At 43.7% G+C, this 19,026-nt stretch overlaps 1 protein-coding gene across 1 annotated transcript in view; it reads right to left on the minus strand.

The window, feature by feature from the left end:
* Positions 1–5,093: 5,093 nt before the first annotated feature.
* The window catches only part of LOC122935245 (galactose-3-O-sulfotransferase 2-like), a 35,339-nt gene continuing 21,406 nt past the window's right edge, over positions 5,094–19,026 (minus strand). The window contains exons 3-4 of the mRNA XM_044291007.1: positions 12,074–12,467; positions 5,094–5,897 (exon numbers count right to left, since the gene is read on the minus strand). Coding sequence (XP_044146942.1) covers positions 5,094–5,897; positions 12,074–12,467 — 1,198 coding nt within the window. The remainder of the gene's footprint in view (positions 5,898–12,073; positions 12,468–19,026) is intronic.

Consider the following 19,026-nt stretch of genomic DNA (forward strand, 5'->3'; position numbering starts at 1 on the left):
ATGAATGGCGGCCGTGTGTGGAGTTATTTTGAGGGCGCACCAAATTTACACTGTTATACAATCTGTACACTGACTACTTTACATTGTATCAAAGTTTCATGTCTTCAGTGTTGTCCCATGAAAAGATATAAAAAAATATTTACTAAAATGTGATGGGTGTACTCACTTTTGTGAGATACTGCATGTTTTTTAAACTCACTATTCATAGAAAACTTTTTTTTAAAATAATTGGCTATTTTTCTTTTTCATTTTGGCAGTACTGTACCATTGTAAATTAAACACAAATGTTGTCATTCTATAGCAGTCAGCACAGAGTGATAATAGTATAATAGAATTAGGATAACAATATGACAGTTCTATTGATAAGCCTAGATAAAGATGTTCCCGGAAGAGCACTGCACTTTTCAATGTAATGTGTGACGCTCTAATTGAGTCATTCATCCCCCTCTCTGGTAGACATGAACAATCTGACTGAGAAAGTCAAGCAAGGCCATTTACCAAATTCCAAACAAATGAGGAAGTTGAAGAATCAGGACAGGAAGTAGAGCGTAAGAAGTGACAAAAATGATATTAAAAAAACCATCCACCCATTTTTTGTAAAAAATAAATAAAAATTACATAAAATATTCACATAAAGGCTGTTAAAATAAATTTTGTTGATGGTAATGCCTCTTAAGGCCTCATGCACAGGACCGTATCTGTTCTGTGGTCTGCAAAACCTGTATCCACAAAACATGGATGACATCTGTGTGACGTTTGTGTTCGTTTTTATTGCGGCCCCATTGTCCAAATTTTGCAGCAAAGAATAGGACATGTTCTATCTTTTTGTGGAACGACACAAGGAGGCATACTGGAATAAATAATTGCAAGAATAGGTGCACTACTGTGGTGGATGCAAACAGTAACATCTGATGTTAAAAATGAGACTTTAGCCAGTATATCCTTATATTAAGTACATACCTGAGCCTGCACACCACGCCAAGGTTTCTCAAGTGGCACGGGACCTAACTCTAAACCTACCTGTACTGTATGGGTAGTACCAGGAGCCAGTGGGCAAATTACAGCAGCGTAAGGTCCAATTCACAGCAAACAGCTCCTAGTTCCCTCCAGTGTGACTAACCACACATACAATGGGAAGAGGGAGGAAACTGGGAGCTTTTTGCTGTGAGTCGGACCTTACACTGCTGTAATTTGCCCATTGGCTCATGGTACTACCCATACAGTACAGGTAGGTTTAGCGTTAGGTCCCGTGCCACCTTGGCGTGGTGTGCGGGCTCAGGTATGTCCTTAATATAGGGATATACTGGCTAAAGTCTCATTTTTAACATCAGTGTGAGGGTTTAGTCAGATGTTACTGTTTGCATCCACCACAGTAATGCACCTATTCTTGTAACTATTTATTCCCTGTATAATTCCACATCCACACATTTTACCATCTGGTGTAGGATGTCTCTGTAGCACTTGTGGTCTGCTGCGGGCATCCTCCACTGTATGCATTTTTTGCTGGGGATCGCCCTTAGCAACAGACCACAAGCGCAGTATCTGCTCCCCCGAGCATAAATGCACAACTGCATTTGGGGTTGAGCATTTCCTGCCTTTTGAGACCACGCATTTTTGTAATTTAAGGAGGCATACTGCACACGGATCCGTTTTTTTGCGGAGTCATAGAAATGAATGCATGAAGGCCTAAAAGACATAAATCATCTGGAGTTTCACATCCAAGAATGAAGCTGCCTTGGTGATTAACTGATCTCCACAGGTCTAGCCACTCTAACCCCCGGCATTAATGCTGGAGGAAGCTGCCTGTAAATGGTGACCATATGCCCTATTATGTCCACGAATACAGAATATGGTCTGATCCTTTTCAGTGACTATTAATGCAGCTCAGACTCATTCAAATGACTGGAGGTGGACAGAATAACAGACACCGCCCATAGACAAGAGTTGCGCTGTTGAAACAAAAACAAAAAAGCAGACTTGTTTAATCTGTTCCCGGCCAATAAACAAAAATGGGTTAAATCTGAACCAACTGAAAAAGTGCTTCCGTTTCCTAATATAATATCTGTTATGCTTCAGTCATTGAATTGTGGGCAAATTAGTTGCGTACGTAGAGAAGTAAGGGCCCCATAGCAAGGATCAAACCAGGCCCCCCACACAGGACAGAAGGGTTTCTGCCTAAACTCTCTTACATTTTTTCCACTGCCTTATTTGCCAAAAGTTGTTCCGTTAGAGCAGGGGTGCACAACCTTTTCTGGTTGGGGGCCACATTGTCAGACTGAATCAATTTCAAGGGCCGAAAATAAAACTTAAAGGGCTATAACCAACTGAAATGCTATATTTTTGGCATATTGAACATGCTGTATATACCATAAATGTCTAGTTACATTTCCAGGCCTCCCATCTAAAGGGAGAATACATGAAAGATACATGTGAACAGCCACAAGATATAGACATGCATGTCTGTTATCAGATGGCTGGGGGCCGCACAGAATTGGTATTGAGGGCCACATGTGGCTCCTGGGCCGCAGGTTGTGCACCCCTGCTTTAGAGGGTAGAGTCCAGACCAAGTTTTCACCCCCAGTAGAAGAAGGGATGATCCCAACTGGGCCCCCTCTTGCCCTGGGCCCCATAGCAGTCGCATGGTCTGCCGCTATGGTAGTTACGTGCCCGGTTGTTTGCAGAAGTGACATCCAGAAGCGCAGGCATGTTGGTTGCTAGTTTGGACTTGACTTCTAAGCAGCTGTTGAGAGAAATGTCATGTTCTTGCTGTTCGAACTTGCTGAGACAGGAGCTGCACTGTCTTCAAGTGTAAATTAGTTGGTGCTTGGTTCTGGTTCTGGACCGTGCTGCCTTAGGACAAGTCACATTTACTAACAGAGAGAAATACAAAACCGCACCCTAGGGTTTTTCACCCCTGGGGACCTTTTCTACAGATCCCTCACTGAGACCACACCCAACATGGATGGTAATCATTCCTACCTGATCCCCACTGCTAGGTTCCGGCTCCATTGTTACCCCCATCGGCTCTGCAGGAGCCGAATCTCCCCATGTCAACATCTGTTCTGACACTGGTCAGGTGACTGCTGCAGCAGTGATGTGTCACCTATGTCAATGGCTGCAGCAGTCACGTGACGTGCATCAAAATGGATGTTGACGTAGGGAGGCCCAGGACCTGCAGAGCATGTGAGGCAGCAATGGAGCCAAAACCCAGTGGTGGGGACCAGGTACTGGCCATGACGGGTGATCTGTAGAAAAGGTCCCCAGAGATGGTCAAGCCCTTTAAAGAGTGATTACACTTTTTCGAAACTGATTGCTTCTTCTCCTTGCTGCCAAGCAGAGATGTGAAAGACAGCCTCACAGACGTTCTATTAAGTCCATGTTCACTGCTGTATTCAGCATCGAGGATTCGTCACACTCCTGTAGACAAATTTATTAGAAGACACTTACTAATGTATTGTGGTTGTCCATGTTGCCGCCTTTGATGGCTCGATTAATTTCTCCATCACATTATACGCTGCTTGTATCCAGTGATTACGACCACCCTGAAATACAGCAGCGGTGGTCGTGCTTGCACACTATAGGAAAAGGCGTCCGCCTCTCTGGTGGCCGGGACCATGGGAACGCGCATAGGCTAGTGCTTTTTTCTATAGTGTGCAAGCACGGTCACCACTGCTGGATTGCAGGGTGGTCGTAACTACTGGATACAAGCAGTGTATAATGTGATGGAGAAATGAATCAAACCATCAAAGGAAGCAATATGGACAATCATAATACATTAGTAAGTGCCTTGTATTAACTTTCTCTACATAATAAATGCCATTTGTTGAAGTGAGACAACCCCTTTAATCCATTTGCTTAATCAATTTCATGATATGGACAGTAAAATGGTATTGAGAAGCAATGTTTACGTTTCAGACCTTTAGGCTAAAAAATACAAATATTATAGATGCAATAAATACTATGAATTGAGATGGGCACAATGTACATTTCATAAATATCACACTTATATAGACCAAGTCGAATTCAAATTCATAAATCACTTTACATCAAAAAAAAAAAAAAAAAAAAAAGCAAAAACCTATAGAAACCGCATGAGAGCAATGGACAGGCTTGATGCTTATTTGCATACAATAATATCAGAGTACTATAACCTTAACTCAACACATGATGAAAGTATTTGAGGGTATGCAATGAATGGATGAAAAGCTTATATCCAGCATATAGAGCATAAGGTAAAGAATTTGGACCAGGAAGGAATAAGGAGGTATACTACTTAAAGGTCTTGTCCCACAAAAAATAGTCTACCCTTTTTAAGCAAGCACCTGGATCGAATTTATCATAGCTACTGAGTTATTCAATAAAACATATTTGGATAACACCACCTGCTGGTTTTTTTTTTCTTATTACTTTGACCTGCTCACTGAGATGGCCGCACATGCTCAGTTTCATCCTTTAACTGCCTCCTGAGCTGTGATAGGGAGAGCTGAGACACGCCCCCTGAGCTGCAGCAGAAAAGACTCGTCTCCTGAGCTGTGATAGGGAGAGCTGAGACACGCCCCCTGAGCTGCAGCCGAAAAGACACGCCCCTTGAGCTTGATATAAATCTAACAGAGCAGTGAATGTGGGGATCTCTGGATCCATGTGAGGTACAGGGCTGGTTCTAGGTTTGTTAGAAAGAGATTGACGTGTACTATATGATGTCCGATTTTAATTCTTCACATTAGCCATGGGATAACCCCTTTAATAGGTAGGTATATCAGAGACTGCCGATAATGAATATAATAGGTATAAGACAAGTTTTAATCTTGGCTTGAAGCAAGGAAACATCCATGGTACTGGTAGCAAATGAGGAACAGAGCAGATAGTAAGAGGTTAACCACATACAGACCTAGGGTGGAAAGAAAGTCTATGTGAATAAGCTAACCTAAGGATAGGCAACTCTTTGCACTTGCAGCGCTGATGCCCCAACCCTTTTTGAGCAAATCGGAAAAAGTGTACAAACCCTAGTTGCAGACAAATTCTTAGCAGAAACATTATTAAATCTGGTCCATTGATCCTGGTTAAATCATGGAGTTGGCTTTTTTAGTTTGTGACTATTTATATTTAGTCTTAGTTGCTTTCATTGGTGCATCCTGATTTTGTTTCTTAGACAATAGTTCTGTATACTGAAGTTCTGGGGTGACCAGCTGGCGACATAATAGCCTTTCTGCCTTTTTCAGTCTTGGCTTTAGGTTGTAACCAAGAATTTTAGACAATCCAGCTTGATATGGTCTCAGAAATGTGTCTTCTATTTTGTTTGAGTCTACTTGACCTTGTAGACATATTTCAGATTGTGCAGTTCTCCTCTTTCGAAGTTCCTGCACCTCACTCTGCATCCTGTCTCTTCCAAAATTGTCAACTTTTTTCCAGAAGGTTTTGTTAAAATAAACATACAGCTGCCAGTCAAGCTGGTTCCACATTATAATTTTCTCCTGAGTCTCTTCAGAAAGATTTTTTTGGTTGGTGTTATTTCTACTATTTAGAGGAAAAGACAAGACATCATCAAAACTCCAGCAAAGGGCATCTTTCAAAAGAATTAAAGACTCATCAAAGTACTCTGTTATTAGGACCAAGTTGAACATAATTTCTATACTTTTCTGGGCCATCTCAAAGTATTTTTGGGATTCAGGTACATTGTGGTCAAGGCCAAGATCAAAGGCTATGAGGTTTTTGCCAAAACTACTGCTTTTACTTGTTTGGTTGTAATATTTGTGAGGATTTTTCAAGTATTCTTCTAAGCTATAAGCTTTGGCAAAGATATCTAAAGCTTTATAATATGAAAATGATGACTCCATGACAGACACAGGATTCCGCATTATGGTGAAATAAAAAGTATCCTTGGGCATTACCTTTTCCACCTGTAAAGAATTGAAAATTATGTTACTGCGCCAGCATAGATCAAATTAGTATTCACAAATATTTATTTAGTGTGTGGTATGCCCCCCCTTGTGAAACTACCCTGAAATACGATTTGCTGGGGGTTCCTCAATTACTGGAGTTGGAAAGTACCAATGTAAGGTCTTTACTTAATTGGAATGGAGCACAGTGGAGTATCACAGCTGGCAGTGAGGACCACTGCAGTTTTACATTAGTTAGTTTACCCCGCAGTGGCAGGGGGCCCCGGCTTTGCCTGCCAGTACACACACACCGAGTAATAATTCTTACCGTGTGTGTGCACTGGAAGCGAGGCCCAGACCACAATGTCTGTTAGCCATTACAGCCTGGGCCTCATTCCATGGCCATGCTCTCCCCAGCAGATGCAATGCAATTACATCATCACGCCTACTGGACTAAGCAGAAGAGCACATAGGCTGAGGATCATCTCCTAGCCCAGGGATCTCAAACTGCGGCCCTCCAGCTGTTGCAAAACTACAACTCCCAGCATGCCCGGACAGCCTACAGGTATCAGCCTACATCAGGGCATTGTGGGAGTTGTAGTTTTGCAACAGCTGGAGGGCCGCAGTTTGAGATGCCTGTCCTCAGCATGTATACTCTCTAGTCTCCTACTCAGTCCAGCAGGTGCAATGATGTCACTGCATCACTCCTGCTAAGCAGAGCAGAATGTGCTCCATTCATCAGGGGAATGGGGCTAAGTGTGTATTACTGATTTGTATTTTATTTACATCACAAGCACTCACTAACATAAGCGGGGCTTTAAGTGGGAGCACTAGTGTGTTGGGGCACTAAGGGGGCCTAATTACTGAGTGGGCATTAAGTGAAGCACTAATGTAAGGAGGGGGACTAAGGGGGTATAACAAATGTGTAGGGATAATAAGGGGGAATATCTACTGTGAGGGGGAACTAAGGGGGCATAACTACTGTCATAGAGCACTGAGGGGCCATAACTACTGTGTGAGGGCACTAAAGGAGCATAACTACTGTGTAGAGGCACTAAGGAGGCATGATAACTGTGAAAGGGATAAGGAGGCATAACAACTGAGCGGGGGGTGCTACGTTTATTTGGGGGAGAGGGTTCAAAAATCGCCTGGCAGAGCCTTTTCTAGTTACACCCCTGCTTGCCACCTTTTACCCATATAGTACCAGCTACAGAAGAATACATTCTCCTCCCTGTTCCCTTGTGCACAGCTGAAGTATAACTCTTCTGCTACCTGTGACAGATCAACACGGGAGGAGGATGGCTGCCACTGCCCTGCTCTCCCCTGCGGCCACAGATGTGGCGATACCATGTTGTTACTTGCATGCTTCTACCTAGTGCTTCAGCCTCTGTCTCCTTTGTTCCCTGGTGACCAGGAATGGAGTTTGAAGTCTAGTGCTTCCGAGATTTACCTGTGTTTATCCTGCATTATTTATGCTTGCGATCCTGCCTGTTCTCCAGCCCAGTACCTGCCCTGCTGTGTGCTCCTGCACTTTCAGCTTCAGTTACGTTTGTGTTTAACCCTGTTGTTCTGTCTTGTCTGTGTTTCTGCCAAGTATCCAGTCTGCCTGCCATATCTGTGGCTTCACTTCCACCCTGCCGGCCAATTTATCATGTGCCTCCTACTGATTATGCTACAAGTGTGCTGTCTGGATCTATAATCCTGCATTTAAGCTTTAGTGACTGTTCAGACTGCTCATGCTGTTTGCCTGCAGTTTTGATGTGTTTTCTGTATCCTGAGCCCCCAGTGGATCAGCTGCCAACCACAGTGAAACTATCCCAGGAGGTAGAAGTCTGGTTGCACCCCTGCAGCAAAGTCCAAATCCCTATACAGGGGTTGAAGTGTGAATACTGGGAATTAAGCATGAACGAACCAATTCGGACCGAATCAAGTTCGGTCCAAACTTTGCTTTTTTTCAGAGAGCAGACTAATCCGAATCTTTCCGGGTTAGTTTTGGACAAATGCACTAAAATGCGCCATACTAGTGAACATATCGGTGGGAAAAAAGCACTAGGTAGGAAGAAGAATGGGTTTCAAATGACACTGAGAGGAAGTGGGGTGGAAGGCTTGCCCTGATTGGCTCCCAGGCTGACAGAGCCAATTAATGCTGCACCAGGCAGGGAGGTGCCATAACAGAATGAGCAGAATGTCATTCTCTGCTGGGCTGTGAATGAGGGTGGATGGGTCTTACAGTGACTGCCAGGAAAACAGTCTTAGGGAGTCAGAGAGAGTCAAAAATTTATCAGGGACAGTCAGAAATTAATTAGGCTTATTGCTAGGAAGAGTGAAGGGAAAGGCTAGAATTCCAAAAAATTGTGTGTGCTGTGTAGAATAGCATGTATATGTGATTACTGCATCAATACCCAAGGTGTGACCGCAATCTACCCGTGTGCATTAAAGTAAAAATTGAACGTCAAACCTCAATTGTCCATTTATGTTTATTCAGTTTCCACATGGTTGCAATGATTTTTTCCCCCCTAGGGTTCAATTTAATAAAGCAGCATGGATATGTGATCACTTTTTCACACTCTGCTGGCTGATTCCGATGAATAGACCTCGCCTTGCTGCCAGTCTGTCTGTTTACTTGCAAGTTCTGTACAGCTGCTGCTACGGCCTACATCATGCCACTTTCCAACCATTATGTTCTGTAAGGCTGCTGCTGTGGTCTGCATCATGCCACTAATGCCACTCGTCAATCATCACGTTCTGTACCGCTGCTACTGCCTCTATCATGCCAACACTGCCATCATGCCACTGCTGCCACCTGCTGACCACCATCTTCCATTAGGGTGCTGCTGATTCTCTGCCAACATGCATCACATGGCTGCTGCTCCTCACTGCCAATCCCCTCTGCAACCACCATTAACACAAAGCATCTGCCACCACTATCAATACTACTACTATTGCTCCTTTTTTAGGCTCGTTCACAATGAGCCACTTTTTCTTCTGATAATTAACACTTGTGCGTGTCGTACAGGCAGGAATTCTGACCCTGTCAAGGCATATTTTTTTCGACACTTGGCCCCTGATAAGAGACAATTTTTTGAAGCTTTGGAATATGAAAAATCATGATACATGTGCCGGCGTGGTGTTTTTAAACATGCTGCATGATAACACCCTCAAATGTGCATTTACCCATACGCTCCATACAGGGCCGGCTCCAGGTTCATGTGGGCCCTTGGGCGAAAAAGCCTCAGTGGGCCCCCCTGTGCTAAGACCCCTTGCAGACGAGCGTTCCTCCCGCAGCGAGTTCACATCGCAGAACCCAGCCTGACCTCCTAGCACTGATGGGATTCACATAGCATTAAATTGATTTATGATGCTATGTAACCCCTAGAGTCCTGGAATGTATTAGATGATGCTAACAGCATTATGCCAGTGTTATCCAATACATTCCAGAACTTTAAAGGTTAAATCATAAATCATTATAATGCTATGTGACCTCTGGCAGCGCTGGGAGGTCAGGCCGGGTGCTGCGATGTGGACTTGCTGCAGGAGGAACGCTAGTCTGCAAGGGGCCTAAGGGCTCTTTCATACGAGCGGATGCCGTGCGGGTAATCAGCTGCGTGAAAGAGAGCCAAGCCCCGTCCTGGACAGCAGAGACACGGAGCAGTAACATGATTGATAATGCTCTTTGCCTCTCTGTGATCATTTTACTACAAAATCACAGTGACAGCTGTATCTCACCGTGATTATATAGTAAAAATGTCACAGAGAAACACAGAGCATTATCAATCATGTTACTGCTCCGTGTCTCTGCTGTCTGGAGTGGGGCTTGGCTGTCTTTCATGCAGTGGATTACCCGCATGGCATCCGCTCATATGAAAGAGCCCTTAGGCCTCATGCACACGGCCACTGTGCATCCGTTGCGGTCCCCAATGCACGGGCAACGTCCGTGCAGCGGCCGGGACGGATCCGGACCCATTCAACTTGAATGGGTCCGTTAACCGTCCGCCCCCGCAATTTTTTTTAATAAGTTCTATTTTATTGGGGTGCAGAGGCACGGCCAGAAACACCATGGAAGCACTCCATAGTGCTTCCGTGGGGTTCCGATCCATGCGTTCGTTCTGCATCTCTGTGATTGCGGACCCATTCAAGTGAATGGGTCCGCATCTGTGATGCGGAGTGCACATGGGCCGGTGCCCGTGTATTGCGTTGCGGACCTGCCGTATGCGGGCCGCAATACAGCCATGGGCACACAACACCTGTGTGCATGAGGCCTAAAACATAAACTCCTATAAGAAAATAATAATCAATAATACACTTTATTGGCAAAAATTCATAAGAGGAAAATTTCCTCTTATGAATTTTTGGCAATAAACTGTATAATTGATTTCATGCGTTCTGGTATTTTCTTATAGTTTACATTGTGTTTTAGGCCGAATGCACACTGCCGTGAGCGGTCCGTGGTATCCCGGCCTGGTATCCTGCTGAGAGCCAGGAGCGCACGGCGTCATTCGTTGCTGCTATGACGCCGTGCGCTTCATGCCACCGCTGCACTACAGCAATACACTAGTATAGATCATACAAGTGTATTACTGTAGTGCAGTGGCGGCATGAAGCGCACGGCGTCATAGCAACCAATGACGCCTTGTGCTCCTGCTCTCAGAAGGATGCCAGGCCGGGATACCACGGACCGCTCACGGCAGTGTGCATTCGGCCTTACAGGCATGTGTGCTGCTGATGCTGAGCAAGAGCAAAGCAAGTGCAACACATGGTAATTGTTCTTTATATAAATTTTGGCTCCTTTGAGCCTTTATTTAGGTGTTTTGGTGTAGACTAGTCTAGTGACACTGTAGATAGCCCAGCCCCCAGGCGGCAGGCCCCTCATGTCATACTACAAGAACTGATCTTAGTCTGTGTCTGTGAGTGTTTAGTGACAGTTTCTAACTTACTAGTTCACCTGAATTCTTCCTAAATTTAAACCGAGTCCAGCAGCAGCAGCATTCAGCTTTCCTCTGGGCTGGCCTGCCTGGGAGCCAGGTTTCCCGCTCTGGGCTCGGCTATGAGTCCTGTCTTCAAGTTCTGAATCTTCTGCTGCTGGCTGAGGGCGGGCTTACAGCAGTCAGACTCCGATGATGATCTGTGCGGCGTGCGCAGCTATGGAAACTGCCTGCAGTGCCTGGAGTCAGAAGATCATGTGAGAGAGGGGCCGGGCGGCGGGCGCTGCGCAGCATGAATGAACCTGTATGGCTGTATGTAAAAATGTGAAAGGGGCCGCCGCCGCGGAGACGAGTGGGCCCCCTAACTTACAGTGGGCCCCGGCACTTGCCCGGGTATGCCGGGTTCTGACGCCGGCCCTGGCTCCATAGATTAGCATGTCAGTCACTCATTTACTATTGCTGTCATTGCATGCAGGAGTTTAGGGAGGGAAAAAAAATTCATAAAAAATAAACCAAAAGAGATAAGTTTTCCTAAAAGTCCTAGATGCTAGAGGGGGTTATATACCAACTTTTAGGGCAATTGAAGCAACTTCGGTTCAGCTCAAATGTACGTGAACAGTACCCAAAACGAATGGAAATAACCCTTTTAAAGATTGGTCAGATAAAAGCTGGGGCTGGAGAACTCCGTTAAACTCTTTTGTTCTCCCTCATTTAAAACCTTATCAATGACCCTATTTCACTTCATAGAGAATCTATCACCATCATTACCTTCCACAGGTAGTAAGTCTCTCTTTTCGATTTTAAAGTGTAACTGTCATTCTTTTTTTTATCTTTTGTAATGTGTAGGGGCAGTGATACTGACCACTTTTGTAATATACTTTAACAGTGGAGACTTGCTTAACACTGACCGTGTTATGTAAACAGAAGACAGAGGAGCGTTGCTAAGGCTTAAAATGGGCAACTTTAGGGCCATTTTTCTAATAGAAATGTACGATTTTAGTAATGAAAAATATATTACAGAAATGGTCACTATCACTGCCCCTATACATTACAAAAAAAAAAAAAAGAATGACAGTTACACTTTAATCGCTCTTATGTGGGTTTTTTGCCACAAATACAGGTAATTTGCGGAACACTCTTCCTCTTTTTTTCTCTCATTTTTTTCTCGTCATGATGAACCATGTAGAGCCATGGATCCGGCTTAAATTTAGAAATCCCTATAGCTGTTCAGTAAGATCATTTGTCAGTATTACTGTAGATTCATAGTGAACGTACCTCTGTGAGCTGGAACCGCATGTGATGACACATTATATCATAATTAGGCCTGATTCTCGTTATGAAGCCTTCCACAAAGTAGCCCATAAAATAGTAGGGATAAAAGAACTGTGGGTAGTTAAGAATTGGTAGTGCAAACGTTAAGTTGTGTGATTCACCAAACCGGAACAGAATATTCACGATGGTACTACTGGCAGTTTTATGGGTTTTCAGGAAGAATATATGTGTGTGAGGCTGGCAAGATCTCTCTGTTGTTTCCACTGTAGAAATGCTCCTCTTTTTCACTTGTTCAGATGTCCCCTCCACACGCTTCTCTATAACGCTGCCATTCTTCTTATCAACGATGTCAATGTCTCTATATGCAGTGGATGAAAGATAAGGAATCTCAGGACACCTGTAAAAAAAAGGGCATGTTTTAGCAACTATCGAACTTTCATGATGTATTAGTAGGGAAGGGGGTAGATTTATTAAGAGGAAGCATCTAAGCATGCATTGGGGCTCCTGGGCATCTTGTTTGGTCGTTATACCTCTGCCATAATTTGAACCCATGCCTCAAATACTGTATATGCAGTGAGCTCTTGGCAGAGCCGGAGCAGAGGATGGGAGTGGTAGTGGCCCTGATGGCAATGTATAATGGTGTTCTCCCTCAGGTCGTCGCTCCCTGGGGTTGGTGCTGTCAAGGAAGAGCACCCTATACTCAGACATTCCTTGTAATTGTGGGCTTCTGCCTGATGGTACCTTGGGGTGCCCCTAATGTTAAATGTCTGTGTTGGTGCAAGGTAGGGCTTGAAAATGATGCAATTGCCAGTGAGTGGTGCTAGGAGAGTCAGTACAGTAACCAGGCCATATTGAATTTAACCAAAGTCTATCTTTACTGTGCACCAAATAGGAGTTGTAATACATCTAGAAATGATCTATACACAGTGCAAATTCCATGCACACGGCATCATGCGTTTCTAATAATGCGACTGGCCAAATCATACCTGAAGTGTGCAGGGTGTCTGAACTCATTATGCCACCACTGCACCTGAGAATGTTGTACACTGATCGCCCTGCTGACTAAAACATTGTAGCCTCTGTGTCCCTTAAATGGGTTTTCTGAGATTATTTTTTTTTTTACTAAAGACCTATCCTCTGGGGGTCACTTTAATGGGGCTGAGCTGCGCCTAGGCCATGTGACTGATGAATGTGACATCACATGGCCTAGGAAAAGCTGAAGAAGGCCGCAGTGCTACTGCAAGCGCAAATGCTTTCTCAAGCTTCCCAGGTGTCAGACCCCCCAGATCAGATACTGGTGAAAAATCCCCCTAGAAAAGCCCCCTAAAATCTTATAGAGCTAGGGGGAGGGACCAGCCAGCTCCCTGAGCTCCAGAGAGGGCTGGGACAGGATAGTTAACTCTGGACATGCTTGAACCTGTGGACTGTGTCATAATACATAGCAGTGTGTCACATAACATTAAATAATGAACATTACCTTTACAGTACATTATCAAACTGTTGCAGATACCCAATTTGGGGTACTGCTTATTTACTTGTTGTTATAATGTCATTCTGTGCCTGAGGATGTGGTAAGATTCATGAATAGTAGTAGACGTAAACCATGACACACTTACATAATAGATTGCAATGTGTATGTCTTTAATTACTTGCTCCCGCTATGCCAATTTTGGGCCAACAATCGTGTTTTGGTCCGTCCCCAACCTTAGCCAGAAGATCAGATTAATATCACACATGCTGTGACTATATTGACTATACAATACAGAAGTGATTTTACATTATGATTATGTTATGCATTGTGTTGGTATTTTTGCTTAGTTCTAAAGCATAATAAATCTGCACCACTGAATTAGCTGGTCCATGGTGTATTGCAGTGATAGAACTTAGGGTTTGTCACTTAAAGAAGACATGTTGTCCCCTTTATCCTAGCTTAGCAGGTAATAAAGCTTCACACAGGTATGTCTGCATTTGGATAATACTGCTCCACCCAGCTTTCCCCAAGACTCATAGTGCATCTTCGATCTTCCCTGGTATGTCTGAGTTGCATTTGGACAATACTGCTCCACTCAGCTTTCCCCAAGCCTAATAGTGCAGCTTCCATCATCCCTGGTATATACAGGTCCTTCTCAAAAAATTAGCATATTGTGATAAAGTTCATTATTTTCTGTAATGTACTGATAAACATTAGACTTTCATATATTTTAGATTCATTACACACAACTGAAGTAGTTCAAGCCTTTTATTGTTTTAATATTGATGATTTTGGCATATAGCTCATGAAAACCCAAAATTCCTATCTCAAAAAATTAGCATATCACGAAAAGGTTCTCTAAACGAGCTATAAACCTAATCATCTGAATCAACTAATTAACTCTAAACACCTGCAAAAGATTCCTGAGGCTTTTAAAAACTCCCAGCCTGGTTCATTACTCAAACCCGCAATCATGGGTAAGACTGCCGACCTGACTGCTGTCCAGAAGGCCATCATTGACACCCTCAAGCAAGAGGGTAAGACACAGAAAGAAATTTCTGAACGAATAGGCTGTTCCCAGAGTGCTGTATCAAGGCACCTCAGTGGGAAGTCTGTGGGAAGGAAAAAGTGTGGCAGAAAATGCTGCACAACGAGAAGAGGTTACCGGACCCTGAGGAAGATTGTGGAGAAGGACCGATTTCAGACCTTGGTGGACCTGCGGAAGCAGTGGACTGAGTCTGGAGTAGAAACATCCAGAGCCACCGTGTACAGGCGTGTGCAGGAAATGGGGTACAGGTGCCGCATTCCCCAGGTCAAGCCACTTTTGAACCAGAAACAGCGGCAGAAGCGCCTGACCTGGGCTACAGAGAAGCAGCATGTTGCATGTCATTCGGAAATCAAGGTGCCAGAGTCTGGAGGAAGACTGGGGAGAGGGAAATGCCAAAATGCCTGAAGTTCAGTGTCAAGTACCAACAGTCAGTGATGGTCTGGGGTGCCATGTCAGCTGCTGGTGTTGGTCCACTGTGTTTTATCAAGGGCAGGGTCAATGCAGCTAGCTATCAGGAGATTTTGGAGCACTTCATGCTTCCATCTGCTGAAAAGCTTTATGGAAATGAAGATTTAATTTTTCAGCACGACCTGGCACCTGCTCACAGTGCCAAAACCACTGGTAAATGGTTTACTGACCATGGTATTACTGGGCTCAATTGGCCTGCCAACTCTCCTGACCTGAACCCCATAGAGAATCTGTGGGATATTGGGAAGAGAAAGTTGAGAGACGCAAGACCCAACACTCTGGATGAGCTTAAGGCCGCTATCGAAGCATCCTGGGCCTCCATAACACCTCAGCAGTGCCACAGGCTGATTGCCTCCATGCCACGCCGCATTGAAGCAGTCATTTCTGCAAAAGGATTCCCGACCAAGTATTGAGTGCATAACTGAACATAATTATTTGAAGGTTGACTTTTTTTGTATTAAAAACACTTTTCTTTTATTGGTCGGATGAAATATGCTAATTTTTCGAGATAGGAAATTTGGGTTTTCATGAGCTGTATGCCAAAATCATCAATATTAAAACAATAAAAGGCTTGAACTACTTCAGTTGGTGTGTAATGAATCTAAAATATATGAAAGTCTAATGTTTATCAGTACATTACAGAAAATAATGAACTTTATCACAATATGCTAATTTTTTGAGAAGGACCTGTAAGTTTGCATATTTATCCATGTATACTATTTTCTGCAAGTGTATCATCATTGTGCTTAGTCCTATAGATGTTCTTCCAATTGACCTTATGTGTTTTATGTGACTGTTGTAATGCTTGTGATCTGTAGTGATTTTATGGCCTATCCATATTCTTAGCTCTGTTCATTTACCTACATATAGAATCTCTTCTCATGTGCCTTGCCCAAGTGATTAATTGATTAATGAGCTAAATTACCCCTAGGTCTATGATCACACTCCCTATAAATATAGACACAGTCTAAGGTTGAGCACTTGCAGGGGTCAGCACAACCCAAAAGCGCCATATTGCCTAAGCGCTAAGCGCCATATTGCCTAAGCTGCAGTTTTTTTTCCACCGAACCCTGGCCATCCCTCAGTTGCTAAATTCAGCTTCTCCTCTGCCAGGAACCCCAAAAATCTTATTAATGTTCACTGCACATCCTCTCCAGTCTTTTTTAACTGCGGACTCTGGATCGCACGGTCGGTTCATAATAAACTACCCACAATCCACAACTTCTTCCTCTCACACTCTCTGAACTTGCTGGCCCTTACAGAAACCTGGCATACTACTTTCTCCGCAGAGCACGTTTCAGGTCATTCCCCCTGTACCCTCTCACATTCCCCTCTTTTGAGGTTCACACCATCAGACTCATCCATCCATTCCCCCTGAGAGTTGCAGTTTTCTATTGTTCCCCAGGCTCCCCCGACCAATTCCTGGATCATTTTGCAGCTTCCTCACTTCCCATCTTCTGAATCACCAACTCTTATTATGGGTGATTTTAATATCCCCATTGATGATCCTTTCACCGCATCAGCCACTCACTTTCTTTCTATAACCTCCTCTCTTGACCTATCACAACTTACTTCCTCTGCCACGCATGACCAGGGCAATACACTTGATCTAGTCTTCTTCTGTCACTGCTTAGTCTCAAACTTTAGTTACTCATCCTTCCTACTTTATGACCACAATCTTCTTTCATTTACTATTAAGACCTCTCACTCTTCTCATGACAATCCTACTTTTCACACTTATAGAAACCTATGTACCATTGACTGCCAGCAACTTATTGATACAGTAGAGTTAGCTCTTACCCGAATCTCTTCCCTATCCTGTCCAGACCTGACTGCCAATTATTACAATCATATCCTCAAAACCACCCTAGAGGAAGTAGATCCAGTATCAATCTGACCCTCCCGACACAGAAGATGGCAACTCTGGCACACATCTGAAACACGTTTTCTACAGCGCTGCTCCAGATGTGCAGAACATTTATTGAGAAAATTGTGAATATCAACAGACTTCCTCCAATATAAATTTTTGCTCAAAACTTACAATTTAGCCCTCAGCATTGCCAAACAAAAGTACTTCACCTCTTCATCTCCTTACTCTCAAATAACCCAAAACAACTCTTTGATTCTGTTTTCGTTCCCCTTCTAATCCCTAAAGTTCCATAAACTGTCACTGACCTCTGCGCTGATGACATGGCGACTTACTTCAGAGACAAGATTGGCAGTATCTGGCAGGAAATAATCTCCCAGTTCCCAAATAATTTCAATCCTCCTTCCTCCCATTCTTCCACATGCTCTCTCTCCTCTTTTAACCCTATAACAGATGAAGAAGTCTCCAGGCTTCTCTCTTCTTCTCAACCCATGACCTGTAGCAATGATCCTATTCCATCCAGTCCCTCTCCCCGGTTATCATTACTCAACTAACTACAATTTTTAACCTCTCTCTCTTCTGGTATCTTTCCCTAACACTCTGTTATATCCCCACTATTAATAAAAACATCTCTTGACCCGACCTGTGCTGCTAACTACCAACCTGTTTCTAACCTCCCCTTCATCTCTAAATTCCTTGAACGTCTTGTCTACTCTCTATTTGACACCACATGCTCCACTCAATTGGCCTTAAGGACACTGCTCTCTCTTGGTTTTCTTCATATCTCTCTGGCTGCTCCTTTAGTGTATTATTCGCTGGCTCTTCTTTTTGATGTTAGTGTTCCTCAGGGCTCAGTACTAGGTCCTCTACTCTTCTCACTCTTACACAGCCCACATCGAACAGACTATCAGTAGATTTGACTTTCAGTACCATATCTATGCTGACGACACCCTATGCACTTCATCCCCTGACATCACCCCTGTTTTACTCCAAAACACCAGTAATTGTCTGGCAGCTGTCTCTAACATCATGTCCTCTCTGTATCTAAAACGGAACCTCTCAAAAACTGAACTTCTTGTCTTTCCCCATCTACTAACCCACCTAAACTTGATACTTCAATTTTGGTCTGCAGCACTATCATATCTCCTGTGTAACATGCCCGCTGTCTTGGGGCCATGTTTGACTCAGATCTTTCTTTTGTTCTCCATATTCATTTAACTTGCACGCTCTTGTCGTCTGCCCTCAAGAATATCACCAGAATCCGCCCTTTTCTTACTGTGGAAACTGCAAAAACTCTTGTTGTTGCCTTGATTCATTCTCGTTTTGACTACTACAACCCATTACTAATCGGTCTCCCTTTCACTAAACTCTCCCCCTTCTGTCTATCCTAAATGCTGCAGCCAGGCTCATCTATCTATCCCCCCGTTAGACTGATGCTACTAGCCTGTTCCAGTCACTTCACTGGTTGCCCATCCACCACAGAATACAGTTCAAACTTCTCATCCTCGTCCACAAAGCTCTCCACAGTGCTGCACCTCCATACATCTCCTCCCTCATTTCCATCTACCATCCTACTCGTGCTCTCCGTTTTGTTAGTGACCTAAGATTAACATCCTCCATAATTCGTACCTCTCACTCCTGACTTTTCTCGAACTGCACCTACTCTCTGGAATACTCTGCCCCGGAATATCAGGTCAATTCACTAATTCTCTACCTTCAAATGTGCCTTAAAATTACATCTTTTCAGGCAGGCTTATCAAGCTACCTAAAATGACTTTTCCCTGACTAAACCTCTCCCCCACCAACTCCTCTGGCCTGAACCTGATCCTCTAACAGTCCCAAACACGAAGCAGATCGACTGGATCACTCCTTCCAGTTTAATGATGGCTTGAAACCTACTTATCATAATCAACTACCTTATGTGTCACCCCCAATTCCTCATAGATTGTAAGCTCTTGTAAATTTGTATAGCACTACGGAATATGGTGGCACTATATATATATATATAAATATTATTATTATTATGGACACCTACAGGGGTGAATTTTTTTATGATTGGATTTTACAATTTTTTTTGATTAGTATTTATTAAAAATAATCAG

Source organism: Bufo gargarizans, chromosome 4, assembly GCF_014858855.1.
Source record: "Bufo gargarizans isolate SCDJY-AF-19 chromosome 4, ASM1485885v1, whole genome shotgun sequence".
Taxonomy (NCBI): Eukaryota; Metazoa; Chordata; class Amphibia; order Anura; family Bufonidae; genus Bufo; species Bufo gargarizans.